Raw genomic sequence first — 21,068 nt, 5'->3', positions numbered from 1 at the left:
ACCTACAGTTGAAACAAGCCAAGCAAACACCATTGAAGCCAGTGATAGCGCACAAACTGTGGGAGCTGTTGCTAGCAATATTCAACCCACTGTTGACCCTTTTGATACAGATGACGATCATGGTGGTCAACATGAAAGTACCGCGACAAGCAGAGACTGAGCAGAAACATGAAACAGGAAGCAAATTCAGTGATTTCAAAGAATACAGTGACCTTGAAAACTGGCCCATAACAGTTGATAATGATTTCATATAGAATTTTTAATGCAAGACATAGGTTTCTTTCAAAATAAAAAAACAGATTATGTATATACCAAATCAAGCAGGGTTTACAAGGAGCAAAACAGAAGTTTCTCAAGCAAATATTTTGAAAAAAGATTGAAAAATGGCCAGACTGTGATGAGATTCTGGTTAGTTTACTCAAAGAGCAAAGGCTATATATACTGTTTTGTTTGCAAACTCTTTTCTAAATGCCAAACATCACTTACAACAGGTGGGTTTTCTGACTGGATGAATGTACTCAGAACTCTGGAGAATCATGAAGACAGCATGGAACATAAGAGGGCGATGTTGTGTTGGATAACAAGAAAGTCCAATAAAAATACTGTGGATCAGCAACTTGAAGAACAGATAAGAAAAACCATACAGTACTATTTTGAAGCACTGAAAAGAGTTGTAGCTGTTATAAAGTTTTTAAGTGAAAGAGGTTTGGCATTTAGAGGTCATGAGGAAAAGTGGGGCTCACCAAATAATGGAAACTTCATGGGGGCCAATGAACTTATTGCAGAGTTCGACCCATTTTTACATGAACATCTCGAGAAATGTAAAAATGAAAAAGTAAATGCTACTTACCTATCCAAACCAGTGTATGAAAAATTGATAGAAATTATGGGAAAACATGTGCAAGATGAAATTGTGGATCAAATCAACAACCTAGACATCAAATACTACTCTATTATTGTTGACTCTACACCTGACCTGACACATGTTGACCAGCTGGTAATTGTGGTTCAATACTGCTATAATGGAAAACCCTGTGAGAGATTTTTAACATTTATACCGATAGAAAACCATTCATCCATGACCTTGTTCAACAAAATACAACAAGTCCTGGGTGAACATAAGCTTTCACTTGAAAATATCCGTGGTCAGTCCTGCGATAATGCATCTAACATGAAGGGCTCGGAGAAAGGGCTGCAAGCACTCTTTAAAAACATTAACAGGTACGCAGACTATGTACCATGTGCAGCCCATTCACTTAACCTTGCTGGAGAAAAGGCAGTGTCTACTGCACCTGAAGTTGTTGACTATTTTGGCATTTTGCAGGAGCTGTATGTTTTCTTTTCTGAATCTCCACGAAGATGGGGGATTTTAAACACACAGGGCTTAAGTGTAACTGGATGGTCTGCACACTATGAAGCAGTCCGGGCAATTAAAAATGGATATATGGGTATTTTACAAACTCTCAAACATATTTTTGAAGACTCAGAAGAGAAGCCTGAATGTAAACGAGATGCAAAGAATTTATACCACAAGTTGGTAAAGCTGGAATATGCTATTTTAACAGTCGTTTGGGAAGAAGTGCTGGAGCTTTTCAACAAAACAAGAAACTCCAAACCCCTGGTTTTGATGTATTTAAAGGTTATCTTCTGCTATTTTCTTTACTTTCGTTTGTTAAAGAACTCAGAGAAAATTCAGCCGATAGGATTGCGCACTATGAATCAGAAGCAAAAGGTTTGTGTGAAGATATCACCTCAAGTTATTCTGATGCTTCTAAACGCATTGTTACAAGGAAATTTTCAGATGGAACAAGTGGTATTGCTTCTTTGAGAGGAGCTGACAAATTTAGGATAGAAGTTCTATATCAACTGCTTGATAATCCAGTTACGCAAGAGGATTGACCCATATGAGCAGATTGCAAAAAGATTCAAGTCCTCTCAGAATTGGTGAACAATTCTCAAATTGATGAGGACAGTATTCAACTTATAATATTGTATTACAAAGATGATATTGACCACAAATTAGTAAACGAGTGTTATTAGTTCAAAGAATATTTGCACCTTAGGAAATCCCAGAACACAGAAGAAAACACGCCATCTAAAATGCAATGCGCAGAAGTTCTTCAGCTTATTTGTGAGCACCACCTAATTGAAGTGTTCCCCAATATTACTACTGTGCTTAAGCTGTACTTGACAATGCCTATCACGAGCTGTGAAGCAGAAAGGAATTTTACAAAGCTATTCTTTATAAAGAACAAATTTCGATCTACCATGACTGAAGAGCGCTTAAATTCTTTCTGCATATTGTCTCTAGAAAATGACATTGCAAGGAAGCTCTCATATGACAAAACTGTATGTGAATATGTTGCTAGAAAAAACAGAAAAAGAGTATTTTGAAAATGTGCTTCATGTAGTAGGTATTCTCATAGGTGTTTAAAATAAAAGATTATATTGACTGTGGTCTTTTCTATGTTTTATTTCATCATTCTATGATGCATCATGCATGTATATAACATTTCCCTAATTTTCATCCCCCCATAACTCGAAAACTATAAGGCATAGGAAATTTTTATTCACACCAGTACAGCAATTTTAATCAAAATCTGAGATGTAGTGGTCTAATTTTTAAAAATTTGTGGTGATCTGTCGTGGAACAACCCCATTGAAGAAGATAACAGTGGTTACCCAGACCTCGTTGCTGGTTGCGAAGGGGCCCCCATAACAGTTCAAGCTTCAGGGCCCCAAAAATGTAGGTCCGCCACTGATTGTACCCTGCAGACAGGAACTCACAAGGGCTGACCAGTTCTGCTGCTCAGTGCGCTTCCTACCATTGCTGCCAGAAGTTATAGATTTTAAAAAAGTTCATGTTGATTATATTTCAGCTTCTTCTTTAATCCTATGCATCTGAATCAAATTTTATTTTCGAGTAAATCTTCTCTGAAAGACTTCCAAATTATTTATATCCTTACTTAAATAAGGTGACCGATACTGTACACAGTACTCTAGATGTGACCTCACCAATGCCTTGTATAACTTCCCTACTTTCACATTCAATTATTCTCGCAATATTTATTCTTCCTGCTAAAATGGTCAATTTCCCATTTTTCCACATTATGCTCCATTTGCCAGATATTTTCACACTCGCTTACCTATCTACATTCCCTTGTAGCCTCCTTATGTCCTCTTCACAACTTACTTTCCTACCTATGTGTCATCAGAAAATTTAGCAATCATACGCTTGGGCCCTTCATCCAAGTCATTTATATCATGTGCAAAATGTTGAGGCCCCCCAGCACTAATCCCTAGATGTTTAGAATGGGCTTTCAGATTAGAGGTGAATCCATTGGAAACTTCTGGTCAACCAACCGTAGGTGACCTTAACAACAGACATTGGTATTTGGTGCAATTTTAATTAGCACCAACCTATTCTTGTGTTACATAATTTTGTTGAAAAGGCAATGCCCAAGTTCTGATGAGAACCTGAAACATTAAAGTCTGTTTCTCTCCATGAATGCTTCCTGACATGCTGAGTATTTCCAACATTCTACATTTTAATTGAAACTCTATTTTGTAGCACTGACATTTAAAACATTAAAAAAAATTTTTTTATTTTTTTTTTAAAAAAAAGAGTACCCAATTCTTTTTTTTCCAATTAAGGGACAATTCAGCATGGGCCAATCCACCTACTCCCCACATCTTTGGGTTGTGGGGGTGAGACCCACGCAGACATGAGGAGGATGTGCAATCTCCATACGGACAGTGACCCAGGGCCGGGATCGAACCCGGGTCCTTGGCGCCGCGAGGCAGCAGTGCTAACCACTGCGCCACCGCATCGCCCCTTTATAGCACTGACATAATGGGGAATTTGGTTCTTGTGATTCTTGAATTCTATACCAGTCATGCCTCCTCACACTCATCTCCTTTTCTTGTCATGGATGCCACCGTGAATAAGATTTCAGTTTGTACCCCATTTCTCCCGATGGCAGTGACTCGAGCACTCATGAGTTCAAATTTCTTTTGGTGCCTTGCCAAAATAGCCATTCCTCATGTATGCATGAGCTTTCTATTTGATTAGGTGGATGTTACCGCAAACCCTTATTCTCACCTGACAAACACAGACAGTTCCCAGAAGCCATTGGATAGTAATCCGGAATGGAAATCCTGGCTGATATTTTCCACTCATTGCAGGGCAGTACTTCTTTTTTTAATTCATTTATGAAATATGGGCGTCGCTGGTTAGGGCAGCATTTATTGCCCATCCCTGGTTGCCCTTCAGAAGGCGATGGTGAGCTGCCTTCTTGAACTGCTGCAATCCTGGAGGTGTAGCACCCTTTGTGCTGTTAGGGAGGGAGTTCCAGGATGTTGCCCCAGGGACAGTGAAGGAACTGCGATATATTTCCAAGTCAGGGTGGTGAATGATTTGGACGGGAACCTTCAGGTGGTGGGGTTCCCAGGTATCTGCTGCTCTTGTTCATCTAGGTGGTAGTGTTCATGGTTTTGGAAGGTGCTGTCTAAGGAACCTTGGTGAGTTACCTCAGTGCATCTTGGAGACAGTACACACAGCTGTTACTGTTCATCGGTGGTGGAGGATTTGAATATTTGTGGAAGGGGGAGCAATCAAGCGGGCTTTTTTTTGTTCTGGATGGTTTTGAGCTTCTCAGGTGTTGAAATTACTACCAGCAATTGCCCAGATCAGCAAAATCAGCACACAGCATGGCCACTCATATATTTGCCTTTTTATGATAAAGAATTCTCAAACTTGAATTACATCCTCAGTGCCATGCAACTGTCTCTTGACTGAAGGAAAAGTTATAGCATACTTCTAGGTCAGGTCAATACTGATTGACAAATAGGCAGAGAAAGCCCTTGGCATTGGCTGGGAACCTTCATTTAAGATCAGGAATTCAGCATGTTCATCAGTTCCAGAAATTAGTAGACCAATTTACTGTACTGCTGTGAAGAATTCATTTTGAAGAAAGGTTTTCATTTTCCTATCCTAGATGCTGCATTTCACAATTCATAGATTTTTGTTGAATATTCTCACACAACTCTGCCTATTCATTCAGTTCATAATATCCACAATTAAAAAATGCTTCAATAATCTACAATGAAATTAATTAAAATCATATTATTCTCGTCAGCATTTTTGTAACTATTTCATGCTAATCGTTTTGGTCATGGAAAATTTTATTGTCGCATGTTGTTTACTGATGGCCTTCAGCTCAATCAGTCTGAATGCACAGAGACTACCAATTAAAACATTTCAATTTAAAACAGATGTGAAATGGGCAAGATGAAGATTTCATAGATTTCATAGAATTTACAGTGCAGAAGGAGGCCATTCGGCCCATCGAGTCTGCACCGGCTCTTGGAAAGAGCACCTTACCCAAGGTCAACACCTCCACCCTATCCCCATAAGCCAGTAACCCCACCCAACACTAAGAGCAATTTTGGACACTAAGGGCAATTTATCATGGCCAATCCACCTAACCTGCACATCTTTGGACTGTGGGAGGAAACCGGAGCAAACCCACGCACACACGGGGAGGATGTGCAGACTCCGCACAGACAGTGACCCAAGCCGGAATCGAACCTGGGATCCTGGAGCTGTGAAGCAATTGTGCTATCCACAATGCTACCGTGCTGCAATAAAGATACTGCAGGTTTAGGTCAAAGATAGTGAAAAATGTGTTCAGCATTTCTTTTTTCAAAGCACATTCTCGCCTTTTGTACTTACTTTGGACAAGAGAGGGGATGGTACAGGAAACACAGCCAATGAACAGGTTGGAAAATGCTGAAGGCAAATGTCCCTTTGCCTCACCCACATTTTCTTGACAGATGATGTGTGGTTGCTTAGTTACAAATAACAGGAATGCAAACTAAATTTCTGAGAATACAACAGGTTTAATTTTGACTTTTATTTTTTCTAAACAATTTCCTATTGATAAACTCACAGGCTCAGGAAGGCATCAGGATATGGGTGGAACTCAAAAACTCACCTTTCCTGTAACAGCTGACCACACTTTCAGTGTGTTGTCATCAGAACCACTGACAATTCGGTTACCACAGAACTGTAGGCATGTGATCACATGATCGTCATGACCTTTTAGCACCTGCTGAGAAAGAACATTTCATATTCAGAGCCAGAATAAATTAGGGTTAGCAACTTCTTATGACAAATATAATGCTTCCGATATTCTAATTCCTTCACCACTGAAAACAGCAAGGTTCCCTGAGCACCAACCTCTGCAATGTGCCATTCTTCACATGGGAGTCTATGCAGCGAGACTGCACAAACTAGTTAATCATGAACATGCCCAATTCAGTCCTCACCAAACCTGCAAACGTGGGTCTTTAAGAATACATCATTACATAGCAAATTGGGTTGGGGATCCTAACTAATTTTGTTCTGCAACCCACCCCAACCCAACATCAAACCAGAGAAAGTTAGGCTGACTTTAGTGCTTTTACTGCTATTTACGTTGAGCTCAGCACAACTAGAGATTCCAAGTTTGTATGGCTCAGTTCCACATTGTCATAGAAGTTCATCCAAACATTTGTATTAAAGGAATATTTAAATTTGGCTCTCCTTTACCATTAAAATAAGCTGCAATTTTTGTTTTAGGGCAAGAGTAAGGCTCATCTTTAACCACATGACTTTTGGAATTCATCAATATTTACGATCTGCTTAGTTAGTACTTGATATATTTAAATCCATTGATGCAAACCAACATACAGTAGAAAATTGTTCTCAAAATTTTAGTTCGTAAATTTGCATGAGACCGTACCTTTGGGGTTTTTAGATCTCCACAGCGCCAGTTAGTGTCTATTCTGTGTTGTCTAATGTAAGCGCTTTTCCAAGGGCTGTGAGCAAAGCCTGGTTTGATCACCTTTCTCCTTTTGATGTATACAGGCTCATCAATTCCTGGAGAAAGAAAGATTTTATTCACTCACTTTTGATAAGTGATTTGCTAAGATTCTCAACAAAAAAGGTTTGCCTTTAAAAGAAAAAACATGTTGATGCCAATTAAACATTTATATTGGCATAATACTTCTTTCATTCTGTTCTTCCCCAGTATTAAAGAATCTAACTACTGTAAAAATACTGCCGTTTTAAAGGTGCGACTAAGTTTCTTTCAATATCATTACCTTCCTCTTTACATTTTTCCCTCCACAGTAGGTTGTCTTCAGCCAGTATTCTCCAGTAGCGGCAGGTCTGTGCTGCCTGCAGCAGGTCCTTGGGATCCAGGAATGAGAGAACATACAACGCCAGCTGCATTACACGCAAATTGAAAATGAATAGTTATTTCCTTTCTACCATGGTAAAGATTAATTTCTAAAACTGTAGTTGTAACAATAAAGTAAAGAAATAAACAGAATGAAAGGTGATGAACAACCATTTTTGTAAGTAAAAGTCAAGTAAAGTTGCCATTCATAGGATGGCATGATGACCATAGGATGCTTTTCCCTTTGAGGGGTAGCTGACTGGTGGTGATTTACCCTGAGGATCACCACATGTCAGGCAACGGGCAAAGTTCAGAAGGCAGGGCCTTCATGAATAATTTCAGCCGTGCTGTTGGCCTCGCTCTGCTTCACGAACCAGCTGTTCAGCCAACTGAGCTAAACCGATTCCCACTCTTGCACAAGAGGATTGTGTAGACTTTTATTCATTCTGCCTTTACTGGATACACAATTGGGATAAATTCACAATTCAACATTCAAAGCTTTATTTTGTAATAAAATTCTTGTTATTTGTGTATTACAGAATCACACTTCAGAAACAAAAATAATTTTGTTAACTTGTTAATTAACACCCGGAGTGTTTATAACCCCCCCCCCCCCCCCCCCCCCCCCAACACACACATGCAAACACACACACACAGAACCTCACCTCTTTTGGGAGCAGTGATATGAAATCTCGTTGGAACTGGGGTTCTATAACTTGCATCATGTGCTTTACTTGGGTCGGTTCACAGCTGTCAATTAATTCATCTAATGCAAGTAATCTTTCTGGTCCACTCCAACTCTAAAAAACAAAAACATTTAGTGAAATCATATTTGGATAACAACAGACTGTATGTATAAATTAAATTCATTCTGGACGTATGGTAGGGAGTGGTTGGGAAGTGGCAGGAGGATGCATTGAAGACGGGCTGTGGACATGTTCTATTTAACTTAACTTCATGGCACACAGTAATACTCATCTCCGATTCGTATTTAATAGCATTACCATCATTGAAGTCTCCGCCATCAACATCCTAGGGGTTAGCATTGACCAAAAACGTTACTGAACCAGCTGTTTAAATACTCTGACTACAAGAGCCGATCAGAGGCTGGAAATCCTGCAGCGAATAACTTACACCAGTCCAACAACATTGAAGCACAATTTAGGAGTGTGATGGAATACTGTCCATTTGCCTGGATGAATGTGGCAACAACAACACAACATTCACAGTGACATCAAGAAGCACTTTTTCACACAGCAGGTAGTGGGAACCTGGAACACTCTTCCCCAAAATGCCGTTTGAGGTTATCCCAAAAATGTTAACAACACTTGACATCATCTACGTCAAAGCAGCCCGTTTAATTCATCAAATTAAGCATCTACCGGTGCACAGTGGCAACAGTACTATCTACAAGATGCATTGCAGCAATTTGCCAAGCCTCCTTCGACAGCACCTTCTAAACCCGCAGCAGTTCACTACCGCCTCTCAAGAGCAATTATGGGTGGGTAACAAATGCCGGTCTTGACAATAATGCTAACATCCGATGAATGAATAAAAAGCTTGTTTATATGAATACTTTTGCTCTGCTTCTACCTGGGATGCAGGAGGCTGTGAACAATCACTGGCAATGAGTTGGATAGCAATGAGATATACATTGTGACACAAGAAAAGCAGATCAAGTTTTGGCCTTCTCTTACTGTTGAATAAATTAAATTAGTCCTTTTTAAAAAAAAAAAAAAATTTTTTATTAAAGGTTTTCATAAAATATCAGTAACAAAATGAAAATGAAACCCAACAGGGTTAAGTACAAAACACAGTCCAGAAAACCAACCCTCCATACCCTCCCCCCCTGTACATAAATAATAAATTAACATTAACACCCCGACTTAATACAACAAGTATATACAACCCCTCAGACCCTCCAGTGTAAATAACAAAAACAAAAAAATAAAGTGACCCCACCCCCGAGTTGCTGCTGCCATTGACCAATGTCTACCGCTCTGCCAGGAAGTCTAAGAACGGTTGCCTAAAGAACCCTTGTACCGACCCTACCAAGGCGAATTTCACCTTCTCCAACTTAATAAACCCCGCCATATCATTGATCCAAGATTCCACGCTTGGGGGCCTCGCATCCTTCCACTGAAGAAGAATCCTTCGCGGGGCTACCAGGGACGCAAAGGCCAGAATTCCGGCCTGTTTCGCCTCCTGCACTCCCGGCTCCTCTGCCACCCCAAATATTGCGAGCCCCCAGCCCGGTCTGACCCTGGATCCTACCACCCTCGACACCGTCCTCGCTACGCCCTTCCAAAATTCCTCCAGCGCTGGGCATACCCAGAACATATGGGTGTGGTTTGTTGGGCTCCCTGAGCACCTAACACACCTGTCCTCACCCCCAAAACACCGACTCATCCTTGTCCCTGTCATGTGTGCCCTGTGCAGCACCTTAAACTGTATGAGACTGAGTCTCGCGCACGATGAGGAAGAGTTCACCCTCCCCAGGGCGTCTGCCCACGTCCCTCCCTCAATTTCCTCTCCCAACTCCTCGTCCCACTTACCTTTTACCTCCACCACCGAGGCCTCCTCCTCCTCCTGCATCACCTTGTAAGTTTCCGAGATCTTCCCCACTGCCCCCCCCCCCCCTCCCTCCCCCCCGAGAGCACCCTGTCCTGTACTGTGTGTGGCCGTAGCCACGGGAATTCCACCACCTGTCGCCTGGCAAACGCCCTTACCTGTAAGTACCTGAAGGTGTTCGCCGGGGGGAGCCCGTACTTCTCCTCCAGCTCACCCAGGCTCGCGAACATCCCGTCCACAAACAGGACCCCCAACTTTTGTATCCCTGCCCCGTGCCACCCCGCAAACCCTCCACCTGTTCTTCCTGGGGCGAACCGGTGGTTCCCCCGTAATGGGGCCCCGCCGAGGCCCCCACTTCCCCCACGTGCTGCCTCCACTGCCCCCAAATTTTGAGGGCAGCAACCACCACCGGGCTCGTGGTATACCTCCTTGGAGGGAGCAGCAGCGGCGCCGTTGCCAGCGCCCCCAGTTTCGCACCCACACAAGATGCCATCTCCAGCCTCTTCCATGCGGCCCCCTCCATCACCCACTTGCGCACCATCGTCGCATTGGCAGCCCAGTAGTATCCACAGAGGTTGGGCAGCGCCAGTCCCCCCCCATCTCTACTCCGCTCCAGGAACACCCTTCTCACCCTCGGAGTCCCTCGCGCCAACACAAGCCCCATTATACTCCTGTTAACCCGCCTGAAAAAAGCCTTCGGGATAAACACGGGGAGGCACTGGAACAGGAACAAAAACCTTGGGAGCACCGTCATTTTGATTGACTGCACCCTACCCGCCAAGGACAGCGGCAACACGTCCCACCTCTTGAACTCCTTCTCCATTTGCTCCACCAGCCTTGTAAAATTAAGCCTATGCAGGGCCCCCCAGCTCCTGGCCACCTGGACTCCCAGATACCTGAAGCTCCTCTCCGCTGTTTTTAGTGGGAGCTCGCCAATCCCCCTCTCCTAGTCCCCTGGATGAACTACGAACAGCTTGCTCTTCCCCATGTTGAGCTTGTACCCCGAAAAGTCCCCGAATTCCCTAAGAATCCTCATTACCTCCGGCATTCCTCCCACCGGGTCCGCCACATACAGCAGCAGGTCGTCCGCATAAAGTGACACCCTATGCTCCTCCCCACCATGCACCAACCCCTCCAGTTCCTTGACTCCCTCAGTGCCATAGCCAGAGGTTCAATCGCCAGTGCGAAGAGCATGGAGGATAGGGGACACCCCTGTCTCGTCCCTCGGTGCAACCGAACGTACTCGGACCTCCTCTTGTTTGTGGCCACACTCGCCATCGGGACCTCATACAACAGCCTAACCCACCTGACAAACCCCTCCCCAAACCCGAACCTCTTCAGCACCTCCCACAGGTACCCCCTCTCTACCCTATCGAAGGCTTTCTCAGCGTCCATCACCACCACTATCTCCGCCTCCCCCTCCCTCGCCGGCATCATGGTAACGTTCAAAAGCCTCCGCACATTCGCATTCAACCGCCTCCCCTTCACAAACCCCGGCTGGTCCTCATGGATGATCTGCGGCACTCTGGCATCTACATTTAGCAAGGAAATCGGTCTGTAAGACCCACACTGCAGGGGATCCTTGTCCCGCTTCAGGATCAAGGAGATCAGTGCCCGGGACATCGCCGGGGGCAAAGCCTCCCCCTCCCTTCCCTCATTGAAGGTCCTAACTAACAGCGGGCCCAACAGGTCCATATATTTTTGGAGAATTCGACCGGGAAACCGTCCGGCCCCGGTGCCTTCCCCTCTGCATGCTTCCTATCCCTTTGATCAGCTCCTCCAGCCCAATCGGGGCCCCCAATCCTGCCACCAGTCCCTCTTCCACCTTTGGAAACCTCAATTGGTCCAGGAAGCGGCCCATCCCGCCCTCCTCCCGTGGGGGCTCGGATCGGTACAATTCCTCGTAGAAGTCCCTGAAGACCCCATTGATGCCAGCTCCACTCCACACCACGCTCCCTCCCTGTCCTTAACTCCCCCGATCTCCCTAGCTGTGTCCCGCTCCGAAACTGATGCGCCAGCATCCGGCTTGCCTTTTCCCCATACTCGTAAATCGCCCCCTGGGCCTTCCTCCACTGCACCTCCGCCTTCCTGGTGGTCACCAGGTCGAATTCGGCCTGGAGGCTACGCCTCTTCCTCAACAATCCTTCCTCGGGCTCCTCCGCATACCTCCTGTCTACCCTCACCATCTCCCCAACCAGCCTCTCCCTCTCCTTGTGCGCCCTAATGGAGATCAGCTCTCCCCTCACCACCGCCTTCAGTGCCTCCCATACCAACCCCACTCGGACCTCCCCGTTGTCGTTGATCTCCAGGTACCTCTCTATACTTCCTCGGACCCGCTCGCTCACCTCCTCGTCCGCCAACAGCCCCACCTCCAAGCGCCACAGCGGGTGCTGGTCCCTCTCCTCCCCCATCTCCAAGTCCACCCAATGCGGAACGTGGTCCGAAATGGCGATAGCTGAATACTCGGTATCCTCTACTCTCGCTATCAACGCCCTACTCAAAATGTAAAAGTCGATTCGGGAATAAGCCTTATGGACATGTGAGAAGAATGAAAATTCCCTAACCCTCGGCCTTGCAAATCTCCAAGGGTCCACCCCTCCCATCTGGTCCATAAACCCCCTCAGCACTCTAGCCGCTGCCGGCTTCCTACCCGTCCTAGACCTGGAGCGATCCAGTGGCGGGTCCAGCACCGTATTAAAGTCTCCCCCCATTATCAGGCCCCCCACTTCCAAGTCTGGGACCTGACCCAACATACGCCGCATAAAACCCGCACCGTCCCAGTTCGGGACATACACATTGACCAGTGCCACCCTCTCTCCCTGCAACTTACCACTTACCATTATGTACCTACCGCCATTATCTGCCACAATGCTCGACGCCTCAAACAACACCTTCTTTCCCACCAAGATCGCCACCCCTCGATTTTTGGCAGCCAGCCCCGAGTGAAACACCTGACCTACCCACCCTTTCCTCAATCTTACCTGGTCTGCCACTTTCAGGTGTGTCTCCTGAAGCATAACCACATCCGCCTTGAGCCCCTTCAGGTGCGCGAACACACGGGCCCGCTTAACCGGCCCATTCAGTCCCCTTACATTCCAAGTTATCAGCCGGATCAGGGAGCTACCCGCCCCCCTCCCCCGCAGACTAGCTATGACCCTTCCTCGGCCAGCCACACGCCCGCACCCGGCCCGTTCCCCACAGCGGCATACCCCCGTCTCGACCCCCCCCCACTCGCTCCAGCTCCTCCTTGACCATAGCAGCAGCAACTCGATTCCCCACCCAACCCCCCACCCTAGCTGATTTACTCCCCCCATTGCACTTCTGCAAGTCAGCTGACTCCTGCTGACCCCGGCCACTCCCGCCTCTCCTTCGACTCCTCCCATTGTGTGGCACACCTTCCTCTCCCGTCCCCATCCCTAGGCCCTCCCCCTCCCCCTTCTGTTCTAAGCGCGGGAAACAACCCTCACTTCCCCACCCTGGCCCCGCCCCCTCCAGTCTTCAGCGCGGGAAAAAGTCTGCGCTTTCCACCTACCAGGCCCCGCCACCTCTGACGCAGCTCCTTTTACAGGCCCGATCCCCTCACCCCTGACTCGGGACTCCCCCTCCCCCGCGGGGCCCCATCTCACCTCCAAGAGCCCCCCCGACCAACCCAACCAAAACAGTGCCCAGCCCGCCCCAGCCACCCTCACCGGCCCAAAAGAGAAAAAACACAAAGAAAAAGAAACCCGGAGCAATACAAAGGCCCCCCCCCCCCTCAAAACAAAAATAAACATAGCCTATCAACCGAAGTCCCCAATCACACGTCCCGACCCTCAATCTGTGTCCAACTTCTCGGCCTGAACAAAGGCCCACGCCTCCTCCAGAGACTCAAAATAATGGTGCCGTTCCTTGTAGGTAACCCACAGTCGCACCGGCTGCAACATGCCAAACTTCACCCCCTTCCTGTGCAGCACCGCCTTCGCTCGATTGTACCCGGCCCTCCTCTTCGCCACCCCCGCACTCCAGTCCTGATATATCCGAACCTCCGCGTTCTCCCACCTGCTGCTCCTCTCCTTTTTGGCCCACCTGAGCACACACTCCCGGTCGACGAACCGATGGAACCGCACCAGCACCGCCCGCGGAGGCTCGTTAGCCTTGGGCCTCCTCGCCAACACTCTATGGGCCCCTTCCAGCTCCAGGGGCCCCTGGAAGGACCCCGCTCCCATCAGCGAGTTCAACATGGTGACCACATAGGCCTCCACGTCCGGCCCCTCCGGGAGGCCCAGAATCCGCAGATTCTTCCGCCTCGACCGATCTCCATCTCCTCGAACCGCTCCTGCCATTTCTTGTGGAGCGCCTCGTGCGCCTCCACCTTTACCGCCAGGCCTAAGATCTCGTCCTCATTGTCAGAGATCTTTTGTCGAGCCTCGCGGATCGCCACTCCCTGGGCCGTCTGTGGCTCCAGCAGCTTATCAATAGACGCTTTCATCGGCTCTAGCAGGTCCGTTTTAATCTCTCTGAAGCAGCGCTGGATACCCTCCTGCTGCTCTTCCGCCCACTGCATCCACGCTGCCTGGTCTCCGCCCGCCACCATTTTGTCCTTCTTCCCTCGCACCTTCTTCGGGTCCACCACCACCTTTTTTGTCGCCCCGCTCCTAGTTGAAGCCACATACTGACGGGGAGCTGTTGTAGACTCCTTCCCACACTGGGAAACGTCGAAAAGTGCCATTGGGGGCCCTGAAAAGAGCCCAAAAGTCCGTTTTTGTGGGAGCCGCCGAATGTGCGACTTAGCTCCACATAGCCGCAACCGGAAGTCAAAATGAAATTAGACCTGCTTGCAGTCACAGCAAAATATGCATTTAGAGAGACAGAACGATAAACGAACATTCCTCACTTTTTTCCGAACACAGCACTGGGAGAATATGATAATTGACAATAATTTGATATGCAGGACATCTACCCGTTTTCCCATTAGTGATGACCTCACACGTGTGTTTTTAAATTTTGCCTGCTAAGTTGCTGAATGGGCGACTTTGTAATGAGGCAGCAGGAACACATTAGTTTTCAGTGCTAGAGAAGTTGACTGACAGTAATCAACATCATTGCGTTAAAAGGGCACTTAGACTGAAAAGACTTGGATTTCTGTGGTGAGTTTACGGTGCACCGATCAGGCATATACAGCAACTTCATGTTGTTTAAAGACCTTTCAATGGTGAGGCAGTTAAACAAGATGCTGTTCTATAAAGCTTACAGCAGGTGTGCATTTCAGACAGAAACCTTTGGATTTCTACATTTAACTTTGCACCTGCTTTTATCTGAAGTTGCTATAGCATTCGCACATAAATAAAACTGAGTGCTATTAGCCACGTCATTATTTTGACATTAAGAGTTAATGGAGGAAACGAAAAGCAACAGAAGGATGTTAGAGACTTAGAAAATGAGCAAATGAAAGCAATAAAATTAAAAGGCAAACTAAAATGAAAGATAAATGTGTAACTTATATAAAATAAGGGCGGCATGGTGGCACAGTGGTTAGCACTGCTCCCTCACAGCGCGAGGAACCCTGGTTCGATTCCGGCCATGGGTGACAGTCTGTGTGGAGTTTGCACTTTCTCCCATGTCTGTGTGGGTTTCCTGCGGGTGCTCCGGTTTCCTCCACTGTCGAAAGATGTGCAGGTTGGGTGGATTGGTTATGCCAAATTACTCTTTAGTGTCCTAAGATGTGCAGGTTAGGTGGGGTTATGGAGTTACAGGATAGGGTGGGGAGTGGGCCTCGGTAGGGTTGGTGCAGACTCGATGGGCCAAATGACCTCCTTCTACACTGTACGAATTGATGGTTCTATGATGGCAAAGAAAAACAGCAAAACATAAATGTTGCCACAGTCCCAGAGGACCATGGACTGCTTTCCCCTTTCAGAGCTGACTGGTGATGATTTAATCTGAGAGTCACCACACACCAGGCGAGGTTCAGAAGACGGGCCTTCATGTAGGGGGCAGCACGGTAGCATAGTGGTTGGCACAATTGCTTCACAGCTCCAGGGTCCCAGGTTCGATTCCCGGCTGGGTCACTGTCTGTGCGGAGTCTGCACGTTCTCCCCGTGTCTGCGTGGGTGGGTGGATTGGCCATGCTAAATTGCCCTTAGTGTCCAAAAAGGTTAAGTGGGGTTACTGGGTTATGGGGATAGGGTAGATACGTGGGCTTGACTAGGGTGCTCTTTGTAAGGGCTTGTGCAGACTTGATGGGCTGAGTGGCCTCCTTCTGCACTGTAAATTCTATAAATGACCTCAGCTGTTACGGGAATTGAACCCGCTCTGTTGGCATCACTTCGCATCATGAACCCGCCGTCCAGCCAACTGAGCGAACCGTGGCTACATTTAGAACAAAACATACAGAATGAAGGTTAGAAAGAAAAATTAAATAGAGTGAGAGGCAGTGAGAGGCCAGAGAAAGTGGACAAAGCGAAGGAAGGAAAAACAAGAACGGGCACTTGCAGTATAAATGAATGAGACATGCCTATTAAATTGATAAGGTAATTTATACGTATATATACAACTAAGTCAACCTAATTATTCAATTAAACTGCTCCAATTGATACTCAAATTTTCTCAATTAACAGCTGTCTATTTTTAAAAGAACTTTTGAAGCATTATCAGAAAGCAGCTTGTGAGCCTATAAACTGATTTCAGGAATCCTCTTCATCCATGGATTATTGACATCAAACTGGGTGACTGATGGTTATGGAGATTCAATATAGAATGTGCAAACAGCAGCAATGCATTTATGAGTCCGCATTAATCTAAATAAAGGTTAAGTTCATTTTCCTCAAGGAACAGGTCGCAAATCCAATCAACTTTCTCTTCTTTACGACTGGGTTATTGTGTGCTCATGTTTTATGCACAATGGAGAAATTCTTTAAAGGAACGGGTTTTATGACGACTGTGGCAGTCTGCACCTCAAAGCAATCCACATAAAATCTTGAATATCCTTTCAAAATGGAGAATTCTGTACTCAACCTCTTTATAAAGATTTTTAAATTCCCTTTGAAGTTACAATATTCGTCCAAATTGCATTCCACAACTTCGCCGGCTTCCACTAGATTTGTTCTAGGCTGAAACAAGTTGGCTATAGCTTTTTCTCTACTAAAATAACCATACAACTTTGTCAGACTGACAAGGTAACACGGTCACAGAATGCTACCAGCTCTTGCGCCTCCACCCACATATTTAAAGCAAAGAGTTGGTGGGGTGGGGGAGGGAGTAAACTGAGGAAGGCATGCTTCAGATGGAAATAAGATAGGTGATGAAACTTTCCACTATAATGACAAGAGGTGAATGAAAAATTATATGGCATTATGTGACTTATAAAAGCAACAAGAACATTTCTAACAAAATAAACACTAGATGGGAGAGGTCAAAAACCTAATGCAGTACTGAATTTAACCTTACTCTGCATAAGATGAGTTGTACAGTTTGGAAATAAAGATCTCAAAAATATCATAACACTAAATTCTAAATAATGTCTTGTGACATTGTTCATGGATAGATGAGTACTGTTGCAAACTTTAGTTGGTAGTCTGGCCTTTTCCTTTAATGTTACTTCCAAATGACTATGAATCCAATTAATTTTAGTGGTTCACATGATGAACCGAGGATGACGTGCCTAGCTTTATTTTTAAAATTGTTTTGTATGAGACAAAGTCTGACATCTTGAGCGTGATGAATATGTATTGAACAGGAGACGCAGTTAATTCTAGTAATTCTCCTGTGGTACTGCTCAAGGTAAACTATTATTCTTATAAAATAAGGCTATGTCCCTTTAAGGCAACCAAGATTAAATAAACACCAGATAACGTCATTCAGCACTTAACTGCTGTTTTTTCAGAGAATTTTGTGAATTGCTAGATGATGCATCACTTTCCAAGGACATTAGCATTTTATCAACTGATGTAGTTATATTTTCTGCTGTTGAGATGAATCTTTGGCCCTTTTAAGATTACAAAGTCTAAGGGAGTAAAATTGGATAGCCCCTGAAAATCAAGCAAGGAGATCTTGATAGAGGTTGCAGGCTGAACCTACTGCACGTGCCAGAGATTGCAGGATACGTATTGGACTGATCAACCATCTTGGAATCCATCGAACAGGGGTGGCAGCAAGTCATCCTCCATCCTGAGGGACTGCCTATGAAAGGAGCTAAATGAAGGCACAGCACGGGGTACAAGTTCATGTGAGGCTAGCACCACTTAAAGATTGTCTGCATATAATAAATAACTCCAGATTGCATCTCTTAGAGGACGAGCATCTGGATGCAAGAGGGGTTGAAACTGTGTTTAGAAAACTTGAAGACCAAGAAGATGATTCAACAATGACCTAATGGTCATAGTGGATCACCCAAGTTTCTCAAACGCTGTTCTGGTGCAAGGAAGAGAGAGGTGCTGTTCTCTCAGGGGGTCAGAAAGCGGCAGTGGGAGCAGGTAGCTGTTGGAGTCATTACCAATAGGCTAGCCCCAAGGATTGGATCAGGCGCAGGAAGATGTTTAATGGCCTAACAGGCAAGGTAACCATCACCAAGTGCATCTTCACAGACCACAATCTGCCAATGATACCACTAGCCTCACACGTTGCTTCATTTGCCACACATCTCACAGAGGCTGAGTGTGCAGCAGAGATGGGGGTCAAGGAGACGTGAACTGATTGTGCCGGTGAGGGATTGACAGAGCTTAAGATTGGAGTAGGTGGTGGATCAGAGCAGAGTTGGGTGTGTGGGGACATCACAAAGGCCAACGCAGAGTGGAGAGGGGTGTTACAGAAGCAAGAGTGGAGCGGAGGAAGTCACAAAGGCTAACAGTGCAAGGGTTAATAGAGGTCATGAGCAGAGGGCGATGGGGTCACACAGAGGCAGGGTCGAGTGCGACAGAGACTGAGATGATGTATATAGAGAGAAACTGTTCCCACTGGCAGGATTGCCTATGAGCCAGGATTGCTTCTGCTAATTATGTGATGTTGCAGTCCAAAAGCTATCCCAGGCACCCTGTAAGGTCATCTGCAGTCATACCGAGTGAAGGTAAGGGGCCTTCCCCCAGTCATGGTATATTCACTGTGGTAGCACTGCTTAGGAGCACAGTTAGGCAAAGGCACCCTCTAGACATGCACAAAGAGAGTCCACAAGGGTCATGAGGTGAGCTTTGTATACAAAGCTGGATGTTATTGGGAGTAAATTTGGTATGGAATGGTTGCTTTTTGGTCATTTTCATTTCAGGACTGTGGCCATGAGCATACTGCTATGGTCTGTGGGAAGGCAATGGTGTGGGACTGTTGAACAATGAGGCTTCAGGGAAAAGCCACATGCAAGCTCCTTTTGCCTGTCTCGGTTCAGAGTAATGACAATGCTCTCCTGGCATAGAGATGGATGGCAAACTGTGAGATGTTAGTGATATTGTCAGTCTTAGTCTGGGTGTATCCAGATGCAAAGAAAATCAGGGCCAGAGTCAAATTTGTGGTCACTGGTAGCACTATCGTCACGCAGCTGAGGTTGCAGGTCTAGTTCCAAGAGATTGTTTAGTTCCTTGACTACCACCTTAGTGAAATGCAACCATTGAACTCACTACCTCTGGTGTAGGCAGAGGTATGAGTGCTCCCGGAAGACCCTGAATGGATGCATTCCCCTGTTGAAGGTCTCTCCCCCTCTGTCAGAAACTTGTGATCTTTGCTGCCTCACCTCCATATTTATCTGATACTGCTCAGATGATTACTACTGTAGCCCCCCCCAATGTCGGGGGAAAGTGATATTTTCAGAGCCCTTGCAGTACTAATGGTAAGAAGGTAAGTAAGTGATTTTTACTTATTTTTATTTTTATACCTTTTTTCAAATTGTGTGTGTCGGGGGGAAACTGAAGTGACATCACAGAAAAGCTGTGGCCAGAGTGGCTGGTTGGGATTCTAACCTAAATTTTAAAAAAATTTGAGTATTTGGGAACTAATTAAACATAATAACTGAATTATAATTTAGAGGATTTCTAAGCCAGAGATCGGAGAGTATTGTAGTTAGCTATCGCATTTCTATTAGAAATCTAGTGCTAGGAAACAGATAGTTGACAGTAACTTTGAAATTTAAAAAAAAAGTATTAAAAAAAAAAGACAAATTTTAATTTTAATTAATTGACGCAATGTCAGTTAGAGGGGTGCTGTGCTCTGACTGTGAGATGTGGCAGGTCCGGGAGGCTTCCAGCGTCCCGGATGGCTTCATCTGCAGAAAGTGCACCCAACTGGAGCTCCTCACAGACCGCATGGTTCGGTTGGAGCAGCAATTGGATGCACTTAGGAGCATGCAGGTGGCGGAAAGCGTCATAGATCGCAGTTATGTAAATGTGGTCACACCCAAGGTGCAGGCAGAGAAATGGGTGACCATCAGAAAGGGCAGGCAGTCAGTGCAGGAATCCCCTGTGGTTGTCCCCCTCTCGAACAGATATACCCCTTTGGATACTGTCGGGGGGGATAGCCTATCAGGGGAAAACAGCAGCAGCCAGAGCAGTGGCACCACGGCTGGCTCTGATGTTCAGAAGGGAGGGTCAAAGCGCAGAAGAGTAATAGTAATAGGGGACTCTATAGTCAGGGGCACAGATAGGCGCTTCTGTGGATGTGAAAGAGACTCCAGGATGGTATGTTGCCTCCCTGGTGCCAGGGTCCAGGATGTCTCCGAACGGGTAGAGGGAATCCTGAAGGGGGAGGGCAAACAGGCAGAGGTCGTTGTACATATTGGTACTAACGACATAGGCAGGAAGGGGCATGAGGTCCTGCAGCAGGAGTTCAGGGAGCTAGGCAGAAAGTTAAAAGACAGGACCTCGAGGGTTGTAATCTCGGGATTACTCCCTGTGCCACGTGCCAGTGAGGCTAGAAATAGGAAGATAGAGCAGATAAACACGTGGCTAAACAGCTGGTGTAGGAGGGAGGGTTTCCGTTATCTGGACCACTGGGAGCTCTTCCGGGGCAGGTGTGACCTGTATAAGATGGACGGGTTGCATCTAAACCGGAGAGGCATAAATATCCTGGCCGCGAGGTTTGCTAGTGTCACACGGGAGGGTTTAAACTAGTATGGCAGGGGGGTGGGCACGGGAGCAATAGGTCAAAAGGTGAGAGCATTGAGGGAGAACTAGGGAATAGGGACAGTGGGGCTCTGAGGCAGAGCAGGCGGGAAGAAGTTGCTGAACACAGCGGGTCTGGTGGCCTGAAGTGCATATGTTTTAATGCAAGGAGCATTACGGGTAAGGCAGATGAACTTAGAGCTTGGATTACTACTTG

The 21,068-nt window shown here is 46.0% G+C and overlaps 1 protein-coding gene across 11 annotated transcripts in view; it reads right to left on the bottom strand.

Moving 5' to 3' along the window:
* fbxw7 (F-box and WD repeat domain containing 7) overlaps window positions 1–21,068 on the bottom strand; it is a 572,031-nt gene that overhangs the window by 14,805 nt on the left and 536,158 nt on the right. For 9 of the 11 annotated variants that reach the window (XM_072496051.1, XM_072496060.1, XM_072496055.1 and 6 more), the window contains 4 exons: window positions 7,889–8,023; window positions 7,147–7,270; window positions 6,786–6,922; window positions 5,997–6,113 (listed from right to left, as the gene is read on the bottom strand). In XM_072496051.1, coding sequence (XP_072352152.1) covers window positions 5,997–6,113; window positions 6,786–6,922; window positions 7,147–7,270; window positions 7,889–8,023 — 513 coding nt within the window. The remainder of the gene's footprint in view (window positions 1–5,996; window positions 6,114–6,785; window positions 6,923–7,146; window positions 7,271–7,888; window positions 8,024–21,068) is intronic. The other 2 variants (XM_072496052.1, XM_072496062.1) reach the window with 1 other exon arrangement.

Source organism: Scyliorhinus torazame, chromosome 3, assembly GCF_047496885.1.
Source record: "Scyliorhinus torazame isolate Kashiwa2021f chromosome 3, sScyTor2.1, whole genome shotgun sequence".
Lineage (NCBI taxonomy): Eukaryota > Metazoa > Chordata > Chondrichthyes > Carcharhiniformes > Scyliorhinidae > Scyliorhinus > Scyliorhinus torazame.
Note: the sequence above shows the minus strand (reverse complement) of the source record. Positions and strands in the feature narration are given on the sequence as shown.